This window comes from Fundulus heteroclitus, chromosome 18, assembly GCF_011125445.2.
Source record: "Fundulus heteroclitus isolate FHET01 chromosome 18, MU-UCD_Fhet_4.1, whole genome shotgun sequence".
In the NCBI taxonomy this organism is placed as follows: Eukaryota; Metazoa; Chordata; class Actinopteri; order Cyprinodontiformes; family Fundulidae; genus Fundulus; species Fundulus heteroclitus.
Window position 1 is genome coordinate 36818519 of NC_046378.1, and position 21165 is coordinate 36839683.

Sequence of the window (21165 nt, forward strand, 5' to 3'; positions counted from 1 at the left end):
TGAGGCTCCAATTATGATCGCAGCAGTGATAATACGGTGACACTGGTCATAACTGTGCAAACGAGACTGAGATGGCTTATAGAAGACGGACATCAGCCCTTTGGTCCCTCCCAGTCTCCTCCAGCAGCTCCACAGGGCCCAGAGAAGGCAGCAGGGGACGCCGGTCATACAGTAGGCTGAGTCAAAGAGCCAATTTAAGTTAACACGGAAAGAGGATGGACCAACTGCAGACCTACCAAGATATGGACGTCCACCTAAAGTGGCGGAAAATAGATCAACAGCTCCAGACACTGCAAAAAGGAAATAAAAGTAAATACAATTTTCTTGAAATTACTGTATTTTTCCTTGATTTGAACAGCTAAATAAGACTATTTGCCATTGGGATGAGTTGTTTTACCCCTAAAAAAGGATTATTAGATATCCTGCACTTGAAATAAGATGATGGAGATGAATTGTTCCTATTTTAAGTGCAAAAATCGTATTCCATTGGCAAATAGTCTTATTAACCTGCTCACATCAAGGAAAAATACACTAATTTCAAGAAAATTTGACTCACTTTGAGTTCCCTTTTTGCAGCGAAGGAGCAATCTCCTGACAGTTGCGCAGTGCACAAATCTGGTATTTGTGGGAAGAAGAAAGCCAGAAGAAAAAACCTGTTTGCAGTTTGTAAAACATATAAAATGCTGAGTGGAGGAAAAGAGACACTGTGGTGGTGGCAGCAGAATGCTGAGGGGATGTTTTGCACCAGCGGGGTGAGGAAAGGTTCACACAAGACAGAATGGCCCAGTCAAAGTCCAACCCTAAACCTATTTGACCCTGACTTAAAATGTCTGTTCACAGATGATTTCAGTCTCTTTAAGGTGTAAAGCTGGTAGAGCCACAACCTGAAAGACCTAAAGCTTTAACTGCACTGAGAAAAGGTTCAACAAAGGATCGACTGCGATGAACTGACTATATTTGCTGCCACACTTTTCAGATCTTTATTAAAAAAAAAAAACATTTAAATCCACGTCACAATGATGCATTACTTTATGTCTCTCTAGTGTCTAAAATACTATTAAAATATATTGAAGCGTGAGGTTGCTGTGTGACAAAACATGACAAATTTAAAGAGGGGTGAAAACTTCTGCGAGGTTCTGTGAGATGTGGCGCATCGATTAAGTGCCTCTCCTGTTTCATGACAAACCGCTCAGATGTGAGATGGACTTCAGGCCATTCGACGGCAGCAGTCATCCAGGAATAGCTCCTCAGTGACGATGACGGCTTTGACCATCAGTTTTTATTTGGAGGTTAAATTTAGAGATACGCTGCAGGAGCGACGCAGACCTAGTCAGCTGAGATGAAATACTTGAAGGGAGGGTGGGACAAAAAAAGGGAGCGACATTTAGAGGAGAATACGGTTGCAGAGTTTAAAAAAAAAAAAGAAAAAAGAAGCTAACATGAGAAAAGTAGATTAAATAAAGAGAAGAAAAAGAGAGGGACGCGTCGGCAGGAAGAACAGAATGGAGAAAGAGCGACAGCTGTCAGTTTTAATCAGTCACCACCGGCTGATTTATGCCTTTAAGGTTTAATAGAGAGCGGACCCCATTGTCCTCGTCAGTCTCCCCAACCTAAACCGTCCTGCAGACGAGTTTAAGTCGATACGTGTCCTCCGTCTTTCTGATCGACCTGGATTACCTCTGCGCAGACTTTTTACGTTTTCCCAGGTTGGGCGTTGCAACTTCGCCCGTTCAATCAAAAACGAATGACTGCAAAATCACACATCATTGCAAAATCACATTGGAAAATTTTGATTGTGCGCCTGCAAACACATCACACAGTTTGTTTGCAGGAGTGATTCAGTCTTGATTGTTAAAATCGGGCATTTTCTGTTGCTGTAAATCGACGCAGAAGACTTCTAGATTAGTGGGGAGTTGAGCTTGAGCGTGCTTGAGCCCCGAGAAGGTTGCAAGCACCCGGTTGGATTCCCGCATGCTACCACTATGGGTCCCTGAGCAAGACCCCTGGCCCCAGAGTGCTCACTGTGAGGAATGGGTTACATGCAGAAGACAAGATTCGTTGGATGAAGATTTCTTCTTCTAAATTATCCACATAAGCCTCAGCTAAAATAAGCAGAGTTTGGTTTATAAGTGAGTTTAAGATTTAAACATCTCTACAAGACAACGACATTTAACACCAAGGTTGGCAGGAGGGTTGCTGGCGTCAGGACTTACAGTTCAGCGAGAGCTGCACGCTTGTCATAGTGCTAGTACTGTGCAGGTTCTGGTTCGACGCGATGATTCCTACAGACTTTCTGCTGTTTTCTCGTCTACGCACACATCTAAATCCTCCGTTCGTCGTGAAATTCTGGAGGGAAGGACCGTTTTAGCAGAGGCGCATCTAAAGGTGGCAGGAAGCAGACCCAGGAGGAGTGGAGATAAATCAAAGCGGCGCATGAATTGTGCAGTGAACGGGAAATAATACCTGGTTTTCACGCCTTTCTTCAAAATAAAAATATCAAAAGTGTAGCGCTTACATTGTCCCCTTTCACATTAATGGCTGCCCCGAACCTGAGTTCAAACCAACCGCCTTCAGAAGTCCCTTAATCAGTACATGAAGTTCACCTGGATATAATTTATTCTCAGTGTAAATCCTTCTGATCTGCGACGGCCGAGAACGTTAGAGAACAAAGAAGATCGAGGAACACCGCAGACAGATCAAGGAGAAAGCGGTGGAGAAGTTTAAAGCAGGGTTGGGTCATAAATCAACGTCTCTGTCCAATTCATCATCTGAACATGGAGAGAGGAAGGACAAAGTGCAGACGTACCAGAACACGGCTGTCCTGCTAAACTCATGGGCCGGCCGAAGAGCGCTTTAATCCAGGAAGCAGCCAGGAAGACCATGTTAGCTCTGGTCTGGGGACCCCGTCAGTTGGTCCGCTTTGGTTGTGTGCACCACAAATCAGGATGGATAAAAACGGGCCAGAAGTTTGCAGTTTCCTACAAGCCATGTAGAGGATCCAGCGAAAACATGGAGGAATGTGCTCTGGTCAAAAGAAACCCAAATTATGCTCTTTTGTGTGGTGAAAACTACCACGGCACATCACCATGAAAACACCATTACCATAGTGAAACATGGTGGTAGCAGCATCATGCTGTGGGAAGGCTTTTTCTCCTCGGTGAACGAGATGCTGGAGTGGTTATGGCTTCCTGGAGGAGCACAGTATTAAACAAGCAGCTAAAAGCACAACTGAATGGTTAGGATGAAACCATATTCACATGTGAACGGTCTAGTCAAAGTCCAGACCTAAACTTTTTTTTTTCTTCATCCAATATGGAGGATTTTACAAGGACGGATGGGCAAAAAGCTGATGGAGGCACAGCGAAAGAGTTGCAGATGTAAAATCCCTACAGAATAGATTGGAGGTTGTGGTTGAGACGTGACAAGATGCACAAAGTTTCAGCGGGTATGAAAACTTTTTCAAATCAATGTATTTCTTAGCGTTTTTCTTTTCTCCATGATAAAAATGTTAGGGTTGTATTTATTTTCTTCCCATCTGCTGCTTTTGGGGTGAACTTAGTTTGTCTGAAACTTTTCAGACGTCACCTGCATTTACCAATAAAAATAAAATATTATAGAATAGAAATCTCCTTTATTGTTCCTCAGTGGAGAAATTCAGGCATTAACAGAAGCAAAATGAGGGACAAATGGAAGCACACAGATTCACACAAAGGTAAAAAAAACAAACATAAGAAATAAAAATAACAGACCGTACCTAAGGTTAGATCTACACTAAAACAACATAGTTTGTACTGTTATTAAAAATAGCACAAAAGAAAGTTGCAACTGAGAAGGAAACCTTAAAAAAATTACAAAATGTGAATATATATTTGTGTATAAAACAATATGAACAGACTTTTTACAAGAAATAAAAAAAAAAACGCCAGTAACAGCAGGGATGTAAACAACGTATTGATAACCATAAAGTTCAAATTTAGCTGCAGGGTAGAAGCCTGCAACAAATATCCTTTGCTTTACACATCAATATGAGAAGACATAATGACGCAGCATTGTGGATGAGAAAAATGAAACTTATTTTCAAATTCTTCTCCTGATCCAAACCCAAAGAATCATCCATCGTCTCTCTTAGAAAGCGAGCAGCTTTCTGTCTGTGTCTCTCCGGCACGAACAAGCAGAGGATCCTTTTACTTTGACGTCACTTGAGACGCATTTTACACACTGCACTGAGTCACTTTCTCTCACTCCACCTCAGCTGGGTGAAAAAAACAAACAAACACCAAACATCTCCAAGCAAGAGCAGCAGCCCAGGCCCGGTTCTGACCAGGAGAGACCGCAAAGTTTGAATCAAGCAGGCGCCTCGTCTTCCACAACCTCACAGAGCACCGACTGAGAATCCGGATCAGCATCAAGAAAAAGAAAGAACAAAAATCTTTCCTGATGTGTCTGATATGTGGACGACCCTATACACATGCAGGGCTGTGAAAAAGTATTTATCCAGATTTCTTCTGTGTTTTGCTTTTTTTCCCACACACTTAAATGTTTTCTAATATTAAAAAAATATTAATTTTAAAGATGATTGACTAAATATTGTTGGAGCGGAACCCAAGGCCTAAATACTGCCAGATATGTAGCATCGAGAAATTAATTACTGAAGTAGAACTCCATCTGACAACATGAAGTAGGCTAAAAAGTGTCAGAAAGTAACACATAATGCCCTAAACCAAAGTAATTTAAAGGGGACGTGTAGTTTTGTTGTGCACTTGGTGTCCCTAGGAGTCCAGAATAGATGAATTTAGGAGCTGCGTAGATATCTTTATGTTCTGTTTGGGTCATATTTTTAATTCACTTTTCTCTATTACATTTTTTTAAAAGGACAACATCACCAAATTTTCTAAGGAGCTGCTAAACAAGATCATGGACTTTAAGCTAAGCAATTTTGCAAATCTGCCACAGTATCTGCTGTGATTTTGTAGTCCAAGCTGAAGGAGGCCTACGCTACAAGAGGATAAGTACACCGTCCTCCAGAATAGGGGTGGGCGATATGAAGAAAATCTAATACCACAATATCTTTGGGCTATATCTCGATACACGATATATATCACGATATGTTCAAATAACCTTGAAAAACAAATGTTTTTAGCCAAATAGTGCCTAAAGTTGCATTGGCATATCTCATATTAATGTGTCAATTTTTTTTGTTTGAAAAGTTTATTGCAAAATATAAATTAATTTAAAATGTTATATTTTAGCCATTTTTTAACCACAGCTGCACACAGAAGCTTTTCACAAATTACAATAATGACACATTAAAGCTCTTTCGTGATCAACACTGGACCTTAAAAACAGAACCTCCCAGCGGCCAAAAGGAACACTAAGGAAAAATCTGACACACAAGAAACCTGAAATAAAAAGTGCTCTTTTGTGCTTAAGACATATAAATCTGTATCATAAAAATGTGACAATCCCAAAAACAAAATCTTGTATTGTGACTCTAAAATCAACTGACCAGTTGCAGCTACATATTCAGAGCATCTCAAAAATATTTCCGTTGCTCTTTAGGTGCTGGGAAATTTTAAATAAACGTTTTTTTCCGTCATATAGGATTTAGCAAAAGAAGACGCCAGTTTCAACAGTTTTACGGCTGGTTTAATTGAAGTTTCCTTCGTGTTTGGGGGGGGGGGGGGGGTCTACACACGGAGTTTACAAGAGTTGCACTGGATGACTTTTTAGGTGGAACAAATTTGTGCTACTGCTACCTTTTGTGGCAATGATGTTACGCCATGTTTTGCAAATTACCGCATTTTGTTCGACATCCTTCTTGTGAAATCTAAACCATTTCCTGAAACGCCCGTTGTCGCCATGGTTCTCTGGGCCGCCGTATTCTCGCCATCTTGTCAACGTAAGTAATCGCACGGGTACGTTGTTGTGTGTGCGTGTTGCGCCAGAGCGCACTGCAGTACCTGGCGGCAAGGAGGCGGAATGAATGATGCGTTCACAGAATGTGGGAGAAACTAAACTCACAGTGAATTAAATACAGCGGCTCAATCTTGCTGTGAAAATTTGCATGCGATGGTCGCGATAAAGCCATTTTCAATATCGTGGCGAGGAAAGCTCGATATACATCGAGTATACTCGATATATCGCCCACCCCTACTCCAGAATACTACAAAAATGGCCGAACGGGGTGGAGTGGAATGTTCTGTGACCTGGAGGAGGGGCGGGGTCTGAAGTACCTCCTTTAGATTTAAAGAGACGGCACCAAAACCCAGCAGCACCACTCCTGACCAAACATACCACTAAGACCTGTTTTCCACTTGCCAAAAGTGCAGCTCAATGGAAGGTGTGCGTCACATTACATCCGGAGAAAAACTAACGCAGCATTTCAGCATACTGTTGGTATGTTGGTTGCATACCAACAGTCACACATGGTGCTGGTTTGATGGTCTGGGTCCACTTTGTTGCTTTGGGATCAAGGCAGCGAGCTGTAACAGGTGGAACCATTAATTCCTCTTGCTACAAGGAAATCCTGAAGAAAAATACCCGAACCATCAATCAGAAAGCAGAATCTAAGGTTTTGGAATGGCCTAGTCAAAGCCTGAACTTAAATCGGATTCAGATGTTGTTGCATGACCATCAACAGGCTGAAGATGTTTGAAAACCCTTCAGTTAAAAGTTCCCTCTTTAATTAAAAGTAAAACATCTGCAATGAAGAGAGGTCTTAAATTCCCACACAAAGATGCTTGATGGCAGCTGACACTACCATGAGTGGCACAGCCAGTAATTAGGTTTATAGAGTGATTATTTTTCACACAGAGCAAGGCTGGTTTAGCTTTTTTACCGTCCCATCCGATACATCATCACTCCATATATGGTGGTGCAGCCTGTGTTGTCATTGTTATGCTCAAAGTTAAATTAGCAATAAACTATTTACAGTTCAGCGACATCTCCGGTAAAGGGCGGATCATGTTGGAGGCAAATCCAAAACCAAAAGTCTCTATATCTTTTCACATTTGTTGTGATTTTATATGACACAACCACACAAAATGGCTAAAATTGTTAAGTTAAAGGAACATTTCGTCATACTTTTCTTTAATTAAAAAAAATCTAAGTATGTCTTCAGACTTTACTTAATTAGGTCCTTAGGGGGCGATTCATTGGCAACAACTAGTAGTTGCAGCAACCATCAGAATATTTACAAGACACAAAGATAAGTTAAAATGAGATCAATCAAAAACATATATTTAATTATAAGCTAGAGCTAAAAATTGAAGATAAAATGCAGCAATTTGAGAGTGACTTTATATCAGCACATTTATATCTAGAGTATGTTTAAAAAGCCAATGACTGGAGAAATAAAAGACTCCTACTGTCACGATGTCCAGTTGTTTGAGTTTTGATTGTATTTGGATTGTATTCTTTGCTGTTATGGTTTGTATGTCACATTTTTTTAGTTATTTTCTTACGCTTATTATTGTTAGGTGTTTGACTTTTTGAGTTTTATTATGTTTGTGTTTTTTCCTGGTTATATTCTCTAGTTGCTGCCATGTGAGTTCATACACTTGTGCATCAGGGTCTTTGTTCATTCTTTGTACATGTTTGGATAGATTTTTTAAATAAATTTGTGTTTTACACTACAGCTCCTGTTTATTACATTCCTCATCTCAGCTGTTCCTCATCTCCTCCTGATTGCCTTCACCTGTTTCTGCCTTGATTTTCTACACCCATCCCTCTGTATTTAAACTCCCTGGTTTTCATTACTTGTAGCTGTTTTTTGATATTATGCTTCCTGTTGCTCTTCCAAATTGTCTTGAGGTTGTTCCTCTTGATGGTTTGTTTCCCTGCCCTGTTCTGCATGCCTGTTATACGTTTTTTTATTTAATTCCATTAATAAAGACCTACACATACCAATTTGGCTGCCTTTAGGTCTTCGCTAAACGGAAATATATTCAATCCATAGTAAATCTGTTTGTTCTCAGTAGGACATGTAGAGAACAATCTGCATCATGAAGACCAAGGAACTGTCTGTGGATAATGATGTAGACAAGTTTATAGCAGGATTAGGTTATAAAAGAATATCCCAACCTTTGAACCTCTCACTAAACTCTGTTAAAACCATTGTCTGAAATTAGAAAGAGTTTGACACAAATGTGACAAAGGTATGAATACTTAGGACTGACTAGGAGGCTGAGAGGTGAGGCTGGGAGTGAGTGGTAGACATTTAAAGGTGATTCAGTATGAAAGATTTTAAAATTAGGCTAAAAAGATTCATGTTATATTTATTATACTTTATTGGCTTCCTGTTAAATGAATAGAATTTAAAATTCTCCTTCTAACATATAAAGCCCTTAATAATCAAACTCCATCATATATCAGAGCTCTGATTACCCCGTGTGTTCCTAACAGAGCACTTCGCTCTCAGACTGCAGGTCTGCTGGTGGTTCCTAGAGTCTCTAAAAGTAGAATGGGAGGCAGATCCTTTAGCTATCAGGCTCCTCTCCTGTGGAACCAACTCCCAGTTTTGGTCCGTGAGGCAGACACCCCGTCTACTTTTAAGACTAATCTTAAAACTTTCCTTTTTGACAAATCTTATGGTTAGAGTGGCTCATGTTACCCTGAGCTATCTCTATAGTTATGCTGCTATAGGCTTAGGCTGCTGGAGGACATCAGGGTCTATTTCTCTCACTCTGCTGAGTTCTCCCATTGTTCTCAAATGTTGTAAAATTTGTTGTCTTTTCACTTCCTGTCTGCTCTGTTTGTTCTCTAGTAGCTACCACTGATCTGTTTAGCTGTGACTCCGTCTTGTAGGGGAGCATCGGCTGAGCTGCTGCTGTCAACAACTTTATGTTGTCCTATAGATGATATATTTGGCCCCGTCTTTCAGTATTTAACCCTGTCTCTGTAGTAGGTTTAGTTTTTTTGCTGAGATTTTACTGTGATTAACTGTATGTGCTCTCTTTCATCCTTTCATCAAGAGTCACCCGGGGAGGCCGCGAGATGGTCCAAATTCCTGACTTCACGATGTGAGAGATATACTTGTTTTGATGTAGCAAATTTCTGTATAAGTATATGTCTTTATCCAAAATTTATGACCATTCAACAGCAGAAAATATCCCAGGTTTTTTTCCTCACAAATATGTTAAATTAATCAAAAGAATTTGTTGTTTCTTTTGTTCAGCTGAAATGTATTCCTATGTGCCCACTTTTAAATTTTTCTTTAAGCAACAATGGCAATTTTATATATATATATATATATATATATATATATATATATATATATATATATATATATATATATATATATATATATATTTTTTTTTTTATTATGAGAATAATTTCATATACAAGAAAAAAAAAGTAACACAGTGGTCTGCACAATCAGTTCAATATCCTGCTTATGCTGATTTGCTTAAAAGATTCAGTATTTCCTTATTTGTGAAACCGATACGGAAGTATAACTTCACCAGGCTCAACATGCCTCATTTTAACACAGGGGAAAGACAGTGGTTTTTGGAGTTCTCATAAAATTATTACTTCATTCTCCCAATTTTATGACTAATTTCCAAAAAGTAAAAGAAAAAACCCACCACCACCCAACCAGCTGAAATATTTTTATTATGGAGGTCGCAGACTGTTTGAGAACCCCTGCTATAGATCTGAAAACTGGCTCAGAGTTTCTTTTCTAGATGAAGCCACTAAAGCAGCCAGTACGGCCATTACTCTTTATTTTTCTCACACAGAAAGCACTCATGGATGAACGCTTCTACACTTTTTTTTGTATCTCTGCTCTGTTTTCTAAAAAAAGAACAGTCAGTTGCATCAGATTGCCGCTCACACTGACCTTGGAGATTCCTCCCTGTTAAAGGGGAGTTTTCCTCTCCACTGTCGCTACATGCATGCTCAGTATGAGGGATTGCTGCAAAGTCAATGACACAATGACAGCAACTGTCCACTGTGGCTCTTTCAGGAGGAGTGAATTCTGCAAGTTAATGACTCGATGCAACCTGCTGGGTTTCCTCAGATAGAAAACCTTTTAACCAATCTGTCTGGATGATTTGATATATTTGACTTTGGTAAGTTCCTTAAGCTGACATGTGTTGTAAATAGCACCGTATAAATAAACTGAATTGCCTATGTGCTGCAAAACAGTGATTTGATTTATCTCTCCTTTGAACAGATCAGAGTTTCTATCAAACCAACATCAAGGAACACAGTGAGAACGTCTGCGCTGTCCTGGATTTTGTAACTTGTGCATTTCTGCAGCTGTCTGCTCTGGAGCACCAGATCTGCAAGTTAAAGTCAAAGGCCTTAAAGAAGCCCCCTCCCTCCCAAAAAAAAAAAAAAAAAGATGCAAAGTCCACGAACTAGGCCGCTACACTCTGCTTCTGAACCCCGTTTCTCTTCACCAATGAGACGATCAAGAACCAAATCAGCCAACATGTGAGTTGCCTCCACGCGTGCGTCACGTAACGCATGTGGGTGAAGACGTGAAACAGCGCATCCCCTCGCCGGATCACTGCGGTAACCTGCACCCAAATGCAGGCCGGCTTCCCTGCAGACAAATCCCCGCACCTCGAGTCCTTGCTGTCACGTAAGAAAATGACACGGTAAAAAAAAAAAAAAGAGCCGCCGTTCACCTTCCCATGATTTTTCCGGGCCTTACCTTCAGGTCCACTCGCCGATCGGTGCGCGTATGTGTCCTCCTCCAAGATGCGGCCGGTTCGGATCGATAAGCGGAGCGCGGATGAATGGGGGAGGTTGGCGCTCCGCTTTTATTCCAGCAGGGTCTTCCCTCGGTTGGTGGCCGTTACAGCAGGAGACGCTTCACCCGGACAGCCGCAGGAGCAGCAGGGGCCAGCGGGGAGCGTGGAGCGTGGGGATAAAGGGGCCGCAGCGGGGAGGCGCAGTCGGTGCTGAGGTGGAGGAGCCGGTGGAGAGCGATATGATATCCATAGAGGTCCCAGGTTCCACCTGACACAGCCTCTCCTTCCTCCTCTTCCTCCTCCTCCTCCTCTCTGCTGGTGATGCTGGAGAGAAAAATCAGCATCAGTGCGGAGGGAGAGAGAGAGAGAGAGAGAAAGAGAGAGAGAGACTGCCTATAATAAAATTATACGCGCAGCCGCTAGGGGTCGCGTTTCGTATGAAAACCTCCATGTATATAAATAAACCATAAAATGCAACTAAAAGGGAAATCTTGAGTAATGAAAACAATGTTGTTGCTTTTTTAAATATGATTTCTGTTTCCTAACTGTGTGCTTTTGAAAGTCCAATTCCACCCTAACTTTTTTTTAAAAAATTGGCAAAATCAGAATTGCGTCTTCTGACTTTCACATTTGTTCATTTCTGCGCTGGATGTCCGCTTGTAGATCAAATACTGAATTACAGAGGCCAATTCTAGCCTTATTAATACAGATTAATTTTCTGAAACCTTGGTTAAATGTTCTTTATCTACCCGCTATAATGAGATAAATAGCACCTGACCTCAGGAATCATGACGTACATGACCCATTGACTGGAGATAAGACAAACCTCAGATCATCTTTTATTGAGATTAACAGAACCTTGTCTTGAGATAATTTATATATCTCGATAACTTAGGTTTTAATGTGCAATAACGAGTCTCGTAAGGAAGTCGTCTTCTACTGAGACAACCAACTTCTCCCATGAAGACAAGATAAACAACCAACTATCTCGTGTTCGAATAAAGAGCTCATTATCTCAAATTGATTTGATAAATATATATATATATATATATATATATATATATATATATATATATATATATATATATATATATATATATGACAAATGGCTTATTATGATTGAAATAATGAGAAAGTTTTATATTTAATGGGATAGCTGAGAAATTCCTCATTAACTTTAGATAACATTATTTTATGATAACCTATACACGAACATGAGACAATGGGATAAATAGGTCGTTATCACAGGTTAAATGGCACTTAATCTTGATACAACAAGATAATTTATAATCTAACAGCATACCTGAGAATTGGCTCATTAATTTAAGAAAATTCTATTATATATAAGCTTAGAGTGGCTACCCTGAGCTATCGCTGTAGTTATGCTGCTATAGGCTTAGGCTGCTGTAGGAAATCAGGGTGTATTTCTGTCTCTCTGCTGAGTTCTCCTACTGCTCTCCAATTTGCATTGTTTGTTGTTATTTCAACTTCAACTTTTTGCTTTTTGTTCTGTCATTTTTCTCTTCATAGTAGGCACACCTGGTCTGGTGTTCTGTTAGCTGTGACATCATCAGGGGAGGCAGATGATCCCCTATTAGCATCTAACATAGAAAGTACTCCTGGATCAATGTGAGCTTCTGTGCTTTCTGTGTCTCTGCTCTGTCTTCTCTAAGCCCCAGTGGGTCGAGGCAGATGAGCGTCCACACTGAGCCTGGTTCTGGTTCTGCTGGAGGTTCTCCTCCCTGTTAAAGGGGAGTTTTCCTCTCCACTGTCGCTTCATGCATGCTCAGTATGAGGGATTGCTGCAAAGTCATCAACAATGCAGACGACTGTCCACTGTGGCTCTACGCTCTTTCAGGAGGAGTGAATGCTGCTTGGAGAGACTTGATGCAACCTGCTGGGTTTCCTTAGAGAGGAAACTTTCTGACCAACCTGGAGGATCTGATGGAATCAGACTTTGGAAAGAACCTTATGATGACATGTTTCATCTATATAAATATAGATGGCGCTATATAAATAAAATTGAGTTGAATTGTATTATACTGTTAAGTTGTTTTGTGTTTTTGAAAGCAGATGACAGGATGCAGAGCGAGGAGCTGTGGTTTTGTATGAAGAAGTCTGGAGTCTAGCGACGGTGGTGAGGTGAGCTGTAGGTGCGACAGAGGAATTCTAGGTGGAAGCGAGACTTCATCAAGGATCGGCTCTGACTCCCTTCTTGTTTGCTGTGGTGATGGACAGGTTAAAAGATGAGGTTAGACAGGAACCTCCACGGACTATCATGTTTGCAGATGACGTTTTGATCTGTGGTGAGACCAAGGAACAGATGGAGGAATGTCTAGAGAGATGCAGGTGTGCCCTGGAAAGGAGAGGAATGCAGCGTGGTCGTAGCGGCACTGAATGCGTGTGTGAATGAAAAGGATCCGTAAGAAGGAGGATGGGGCAGAGCGGATTTTCTGAGGAAGCTTAGGTCCTTCAGGGTTTGCATCAAGATGCTGCATATCGTCTACAAGTCTGTCGTAGGGAATGCTGTCTCCTCTGCCATCATCTATTGGGGTTGCACCATCAAAGCGACTGATCTGAAGGAGCACAACAAGCTGATAAAGAAGGCGGGTTCTTCCAGAACCTCTGGAGATGCCAAGAAGGATTCTTCATTAGAAGAACCGTGTCTTCAGTCAGGGGCTCCTGGCGCCGCTGTAAGACAGACCTCTACAGGAGATCCTTCCTGCCTGCAGCCATCAGGATCTACATCCTTCAAGACTAATACAGTATTTCTGGATTGAATAGAATGATTATGGAATAAACAAATCAGACTGTTTATTCTCCTTGGGTTTTAACTCAGTTTCTCTCCAAATTGCCCCGTGTGTCTCCACGAACCCCTGATGGACTAGTGACCTGTCCAGGAGCGGATCCGCCTCCGCCTCCTGCCCAATAGACGGAAAGTTGCACCGGGGAAAGGTTTAACGATCATGTCGGTGTAATAACAGCGGGGTTCCTTTAAATCTGCCGGTGGGAGGAGTCTGTGCTGCGGAAGCTGCACTGTAGGACTTAATAAAAGGCGTTCCGTCATGTGTCCGCTGTTACATTGACATTAAAACCTGCTGCGCTCCGGTCACACCGCTGAGGACACACTGCTGCTGCTGCTGCTGCGTGGATCTCGCTTAGGTCAAACCATGTCGGAGTCCATAAAGAACGTCGCGATATTTGGAGCCACGGGAATGACGGGACTGGCGACGCTGCCGCTGGCGGTGGCCGCAGGTGAGCGCAGGGATGACGCGTGATGCTGTGGCGTTCAGGTGTTTCTTTAACAGGCTGCTAAGAGTTCGTTAATTCTCTTTCTCCACTTAGGGGACTTTTTTCTGCCTCGGCGAGTCAAAGCTGCGTTCAAATAAAACGCTGCTTTGTTTGTTTTGTGCTTTAAGGTGGGAAAGTGCTTACTCTTTTTAAAGTGCGTAAAAATCAAAAGAAATGGTAACTGCACTGGTGCGATGTCGTAATGCCTCATTCCATTCCTCTACAGCACAATTTGAATTCTATTTTTTTTTTAAACAGTCAATAAGCAGTTCGATTATTTAAAGGCTGAACATTTCTGTGTCTAAAGTTTTCTGAAAGACGCACGTAAAAACGTTTTAATGACGTTCAAAGTTCACCTTTCAGATAAGTTTTGACACAAAACGACTTTTTAGTGTTTGCATCTTTATTTCTTTACCTCGCATATGAAAATGTTGCTTCATTAAGAAAAGACAAAACACAAAATTATTTTGAATTTAGCCTTTTTTTGTTTACCTCCCCTTAAATAGTTTTAAAGGGGCTAAAACTTTTAAATAATCTATCTATCTACTTTTTGCAGGATATTTTTGTGTAGTTCCCAACATTTCTACCTTTAGTGATTCCCCCTGAAATAGCTGTTGCTTCAGAAACCACAGTGTAAATTTTTAATTGTCTTACATTAGAGAAGTACAACAATCAAAATGAACTAAGAAAAAAAAGCTAATTCTTTAATGACAGTTTTATGCTAACAACAATGTTTTGGATTTCTCGCAAATGTAATCTGACACGATGCATTAATTAAAGTTCAGACACTGATCTGATCATTGTTGATAGCTTAAGCTCTTATTCGTGTATTGTTTGCATCAGAATATGTCATAAATTGGCTCTCCTTCTGTTTCGTTTATATTGTAAATTTAACAAACTTGAAAAGGTAGGAACTGAAAATACGTATTTGATCTTGTTCTCCATGTACCAACGAGGTTCCACATATGTTGCTTTTTTTCCCAACCCGTTTGCGTCCTGAGGTCTACGAGTGTTTTACAGGACGCTGTAAAATCACAAACGTGTCATGTGAACGGAGCCATTTAGCACCATTTTCATTTCGTCCAGGCTCACCAATAAAATCTGCTGAGTCCTGTTAGCCGTTACAAGCCAGCCTTTTTGCTGAGTCATAGTGGGGCGACAGAAGAAAAGCTGTTGTCTATCTTGCCTGCAGACTGAGGGCGGGATTCCTGGGATGTTACTGATAAAAAAAAATTCAGTTTACGCAGGTCCATTTCACACAACTTCAAGTTGGGTCAAGGTAAAACGTTACACATAGAGCTGGAAATCTTTCCCCATTTCTCTTTGGAAGCCGTAGAACGCATTGTTCAAGCCTTGCTGTAGACACACAAATGGATTTTGGTCTGGACTTTAACTAGGCCAGTCCAACACATGGATATTTAATCTAGAGTATTGTGGCTGTAGGTCTACTGGGTTTGTTCTGCTTGACGGCGACTCTCTACCCCGGCTTTTCATCCTCTATCTACTTTTATCTGTATTCTGTATTATCTGACCAGCTTTCCTGTCCCTGCTGAAGAAAAGCATCTCCACATCATGATGCTGCCACCTCCATGACTTCTTACAACCTCTATCAGCCACTTCACCATTAAAGGGGAGTTTGTTGAGTCCCTGACTAACATTTGTCAACAGATTTCTCTTGCCTAAGTTGTGGATCTCTGCAGCTCCTCCAGAGTAACCTCGGGCCTCTTGACTACTTCTCTGACTAATGCCTGTCCATTTAGGTGGACCATGAAGTCTCGGTAGGTTTACAGTTGCCATCTTCCTTTTCCAGACGATGGATTAAACAGTGCCTCATGAGGTCTTTAAAAGTTGGGATATTGTTTTAGAACCTAATTCTGCTTTAAACGTCATCCCTGACCTGTCTGCTGTGTGCCTTGGTCTCGAGGTTTTGTTTTAAGGTCAGTGACGACAGATTCTGGTTTAAGCTCCTCCCTTCCTTTGTGTCTTTCGTGCAGGGTACAATGTGACCGTGCTGGTGCGGGACGCCTCCAAGCTGCCTGCCGACCACAAGGCGTCCAGAGTGGTGGTGGGGGACGTCCTGAATAAAGACGACGTGAAGAAGACTATGGAAGGCCAGGACGGCGTGATCATCATCCTGGGGACCAGGAGCGATCTCAGTAAGAAATCTTACATTCTTCTTTCAAAAATGAAAGTACAGTGTGGAGAAACATTTCACTTTAAAGACTTTGAGACTTTTGGCACCAACAGACCCTCCTGAATTATTTTGATAATTCAAATTATTTTGGATTATTTAGACATTTGGTTCTTTGATGCATTAAAATGTCATTCTTGCAAAGATTACGTCACTTGTTTTGATGTTATTTTTTTGTGGGAATTACTAAAAAAATGCAGAAAGCTTCGAGATGATGAATGTTTTTTTTTAAAGGCAAAGCAGAGTACAAGATTTTGTAAGCCAGCGAAAGAACCCGTTTCATGTAATTGACGTGATTAGCAATTTTGCTTTTTGATTTTATGACTTCAGCTTCAATATTTCGTGCTGAAACTCATTCCTCAGTTTTTAACCCCCCTCCAGAAACTGGTCAGCTTGCAGTTTTCCTTCACATTGTGCAATTCTTTCCTGCATCGAGTTCTGTCTCTGACGCATCAATCCTTTACTTTCTGCACAGGAAGGCGTTTTTAAGGGCGTAACACTGCAAGTTGGTCACTAGAGGTTAAATTTGTCATTTTGGTAAACGTAACTGACAATATTGCGTCAGTGTGAGACGTTGTGGAGGACATGGCCTCTTTTCAGACGTAGTATTTGGTCTTCTAATGCCTCTATATCTCCGTGTTTGTTTAATTACAATCAAGCAGGCCACTCCCTCGGGTGCTGGGTCCTAACTCGCTCTCCAAAACCAACCAACTAATTTATCTGTGATTTGATGGTAATTTTACAGAAAGAAAATTACAATTCTCAGGTGGAAAATATTTACACCCACCTGAACCCCCGCCTCCACAACGCAAGCACCTGCACCACATCAAGTGTTTATGTCTTCCACAATTAGAAGAAAAAGAGACTAACAGACTGGGGTTTGTTTATATGAAGTGCCAGACTAGATAGTAGTGGGCTGATAATATGGACTTTGGAGCCACAGAACCTGGACACCATGCGGTCTTTGGGTTAACTCGATACTAATGTTTTATAGAGTGTCTAATGTGAGGACATCTGTCCAACAGCTGAAACTTGGCCCAAACAGGACAAGTATCCTAAACAGCTGTAAATATACAGGATGGCTGAAAAAGAACCAAAGAGTTGGAAATTTCCAGTCAAATCCAAACTCCTACCTGATTGAGAAATGCTGTGTTAAGGCCATAAAGAAAGATGTGAAGTTGTTGAGTAACAGAGCTTATATCTGTTCGTTTTTGGAAAACAATCTGCATAGAATCTGTTTTAGTACATTTTATGTTAGATTTACTCAGTTTTACTACTGTATATTTCGGACAATAAGGCACATTGGATTATAAGGCGCATTAAATATTCTTACCGTGAGTAATATCACTCCGCACTGCAATAAAGGGATCTAAAGGTAATTTTTTCCTGAAATGAGTATTTTTTCTTGATTTGAGCAGGTAAATAAAACTATTTGCCAATGGAATAAGATTTTTCCAAGGAAAAATTCATCTCCATCTTATTTCAATACATCTAATTATCTTATTTTAGGGGTTAAAATACCCTCCCCGTACACAGCCCTCTCCTGAGAGAGAGAGAGTAATCAGTCTCTGTCAGGAGGACAGAGTAGCTGGACTACACTGCCCTGTTTCTAACATAAGGCTAAAATAAACTTTTATATTGAATTAACTCACTTGGTTTATTGTTGCTAGCGCGTACTTCGGGCGCGGGCTGCTTTATATGAATGCACTTCTAGTTTCTACATTACTCAGGCAGTCTGGTAGACAGCTCAGGGGTCCTATCAGGTAGTGACACAGTGTACCGTAATCACTGAGCTATATAATACACTGGAGTGCTGATTTTGCCGAAAAACTGAAGTCACTGGCCGCCATCTTGCTACTCCCTACTCTCACAGAATCCCATAGGATTTGGTTGCAACAACAAGCAGTTTTCTGGCTGTGTGAAGATACGTTTCACAGGTAATTCTACAGTCAGTGGATGTACTAACACTATCAACTACTAGGAAATTAGGTGCTGAAATATTTTACATGTTATTCATATTAAATATATATATATCAAGTGTGTGTATATGTATATATATGTATACACATATGTAAATATATGTTTTTGTACATTGTTATTTATAAATGTTAAACATATATTTAAATGAATAAAATGCAAAATATTTCAGCACATTACTTTTTCAGTACTTGATAGTTTTAGAACATAACATAAAAATATATGGCATTTGACATTTTAAAAGTTTTAAGCCCCCCCTGAACATGAGAAAATCCTCGTTATTCGATGCTGTAGCGCACATATTCCCTAGTTACTGGGGGGAAATAGGGAGTACCAATATGGCGGCTGGTGGCTTCAAAGCGACTCGTTCAAACAGACGGTGATTAGCACTCCAGTGTATAATATAGCTCAGTGACTGTAATGCTCCTAATATCCATTGAGTGGAGCGGCTTCGTTGCTAATCAAAGTCATACTTGCACATTTTAACAGCTTTTCGAGCTCATTTTACCACATAAAGTCAGTCAGTAAGCACAACGGCGATCGTATATAAAAAGATGCACCATCAATTTGTGAACATTTAAGGATTTTAAGTGCACCTTATTGTCCAAAAAACACGGTATGTCCTAAAACAAATACACCCTCTCTCCTTAGGTCAGCTAGTGGAAATATACTTGATTAATGTGTTCTTTTGCAGCATTTGTAAACTGATCTGATTTCTGCTCATCAGGCCCAACCACCATGATGTCCGAAGGCACCAAAAACATCGTGGAGGCCATGAAGGCACGAGGGATCCGCAAAGTGATCGGCTGCATGTCAGGTATTACCACACGGGATGTAAAGAGACTGTTCTTTGGTTGCTTTTTACTGGTGAAGCAGTGAGAGAACTTTTCCCTCACAATAATGAAAACTAGATACAGACACAAATGCATAAAGATTCAGTTTATTTGGCAGAAATGCAAACATTAAAACGCGCTGCTTTTATACGTTGATCATCTCAAACCGTGCATTTCCCTCCCAGCTTTCCTTCTGTGGGACCGCTCCAAAGTGCCGCCTCGCCTGGTCCCAGTGACCGAGGATCACGACCGGATGTACACGGTGCTGAAAACGTCCGGGCTCGACTACGTGGCCGTTATGCCTCCTCACATCGCTGGTCAGCAGAAAAAAAACAAAAAAAACACACAAAGCAGATGAAAATTACTCCGATTTTTCAACGTTTTTGCATTTTCTTTACATTACAATATCTTAATTGGGTTTTCCTCTGTGCAGGCGACCTTCCTCTGACGGAGCGCTACACGGTGACAGAAAATATGCTTAAAGGACGAGCCATCTCCAAGCACGACCTGGGACATTTCTTTGTCAAGTGTCTGTCCACATCAGAGTGGGACGGAAAGACAGTGGGAGTGTGTGGAGAGTACAAATAGTCCGATCAACCTCAGATGCTTCCGTTTTTTTTCCATTTCTACTAAAACTAAACAGAGAAGAAAACATCAGTACAAATTGAGGGAAGTCTGAGTGTCTATTCAAACGAATTAAACCTTTTTGGGTGAATAAGCAAAACCTGCTTGAATTCTTTTTCTTTAACATGCAAGACATTTGTAGATTTGAGATGATCGTTTGCCGTGCTTCTTTTATAGATCTCCGTGAATTTAATCTTGTCAAACTTTTCAATGTGTTGCTTTTTTACAGTTTCTCCTGATCTGGCTCCAGTTTACAGCTGGTGATAATAAAAAGGTCTTCCTTTCTACCTTGCATCATTTACAATGACTATATGGCTCTAATCCAAAGTTTACCATTAATGTGCATGAATACCATATTTTGGGATTTTTAATGGCTTGAATTGTTCCATATCCAGTGTGGAGTGGTTAAAAAAAAAAGTACTGGAGAAATAAAAAATAGACCAGAACCAGCAGATGACTTGGTGCCCCAGACCGTCACTGGAAGCTTCGCTCTGGACTTCAGGCAACACGGATTCCGTTCCTCTCCAGTTTTTCTCCAGACTCGGGCCTTAATCTCCAAAATGAAAATGCAAACGGTCCGGTTGTTTTCCCCCTGAGCCCGGGTAAGATGCTTGTAGCCCATGTGTAGGGCTCATTTGTGCGTACACTGCATAAAGGGAATTAAAAGTAAGTAAAATCTTCTTGAAATTAGTATATTTTTCATTAATTTGAGCACCTAAATAGGACTATTTGCCAATGAAATTAGTATTTTTACCCCTAAAATAAGATAATTAGCTATCCTGCTCTTGAAATAAGGTGATGGAAATGAATTGTTCCTATTTTAAGTTCAAAAATCTTATCCCATTGGCAAATAGTCTTATTTACCTGCTCAAATGAAGGAAAAATACACTAATTTCAAGAAGATTTTACATACTTTTAGTTCCCTTTTTGCAGTGTAGTGGCTCTTGACACACTGACTCCAGCCTCAATTCACTCCTTGTAAAGATTCTTGAATGGATGTTGCTGGTGCATCTTCTCCTGCAACACTTTTCCCTTCACTCAGCTTTCTACAGAACATGCTTGGATGCAGCACTTCTTTAGCAGTGACCTTTTGTGGCTTCCCCTCCTTGTGGGCGGAGTTGGTGCACTGCAAAAAGGGAACTCAAGTGAAAATTTCTTGAAATTAGTATATTTTTCATTTAATTCGAGGAGCTAAATAAGATCATTTGCCAATTGAATTAGTATTTTTTACCCCTAAAATAAGATAATTTGACATCCTGCACTTGAAATAAGATGGAGGTAAATTGCTCTTATTTTAAGTGCAATAATTTTATTCCATTGGCAAAGAGTCTTATTTACCTGCTCTAAATCAAGGTAAAATACACTGATTTCAAGAAAATTTAACTTAATTCTAGTTTCCTTTTTGCAGTGTGGCCGTCTCCCAGACAATTTGTCCAGTCAACAATGTGATTTTCTCGCCTACTGACCCAAAGTGAGAGACCATGCAAGACACACTGCTGCATTGCATTAAGTTTATGGAATAATTAAGACAACCACCTTTAAATTCTCG

The 21165-nt window shown here is 40.6% G+C and overlaps 2 protein-coding genes across 4 annotated transcripts in view; one reads left to right on the forward strand and one right to left on the reverse strand.

The window, feature by feature from the left end:
* LOC105933065 (spectrin beta chain, non-erythrocytic 4) overlaps positions 1–11378 on the reverse strand; it is a 129324-nt gene extending 117946 nt beyond the window's left edge. Inside the window, exon 1 of one of the 3 annotated variants that reach the window (XM_036149866.1) lies at positions 10661–11288. The gene's annotated coding sequence lies outside the window, so the exon portion shown is untranslated. Of the gene's footprint in view, positions 1–10660 lie in introns of all 3 variants that reach the window. The other 2 variants (XM_036149867.1, XM_036149869.1) reach the window with 2 other exon arrangements.
* Positions 11379–13706: 2328 nt separating this feature from the next.
* blvrb (biliverdin reductase B) lies at positions 13707–19716 on the forward strand. The gene is made up of 5 exons (XM_012872495.3): positions 13707–13955; positions 15986–16147; positions 18887–18976; positions 19178–19309; positions 19426–19716. The coding sequence occupies exons 1-5, from the start codon at positions 13871–13873 to the stop codon at positions 19578–19580; spliced, it is 624 nt and encodes a 207-aa protein (XP_012727949.2). The 5' UTR covers positions 13707–13870; the 3' UTR covers positions 19581–19716.
* The last annotated feature ends 1449 nt before the right edge of the window (positions 19717–21165 follow it).

Excerpts from the sequence above, each read along its gene's own strand:
- blvrb (XM_012872495.3), top strand. The coding sequence starts at position 13,871 with ATGTCGGAGTCCATAAAGAACGTCGCGATATTTGGAGCCACGGGAATG. Across the intron at positions 13,956-15,985 it reads GCCGCTGGCGGTGGCCGCAG|GGTACAATGTGACCGTGCTG; the intron begins GTGAGCGCAGGG and ends TCTTTCGTGCAG. Across the intron at positions 16,148-18,886 it reads GGGGACCAGGAGCGATCTCA|GCCCAACCACCATGATGTCC; the intron begins GTAAGAAATCTT and ends TCTGCTCATCAG.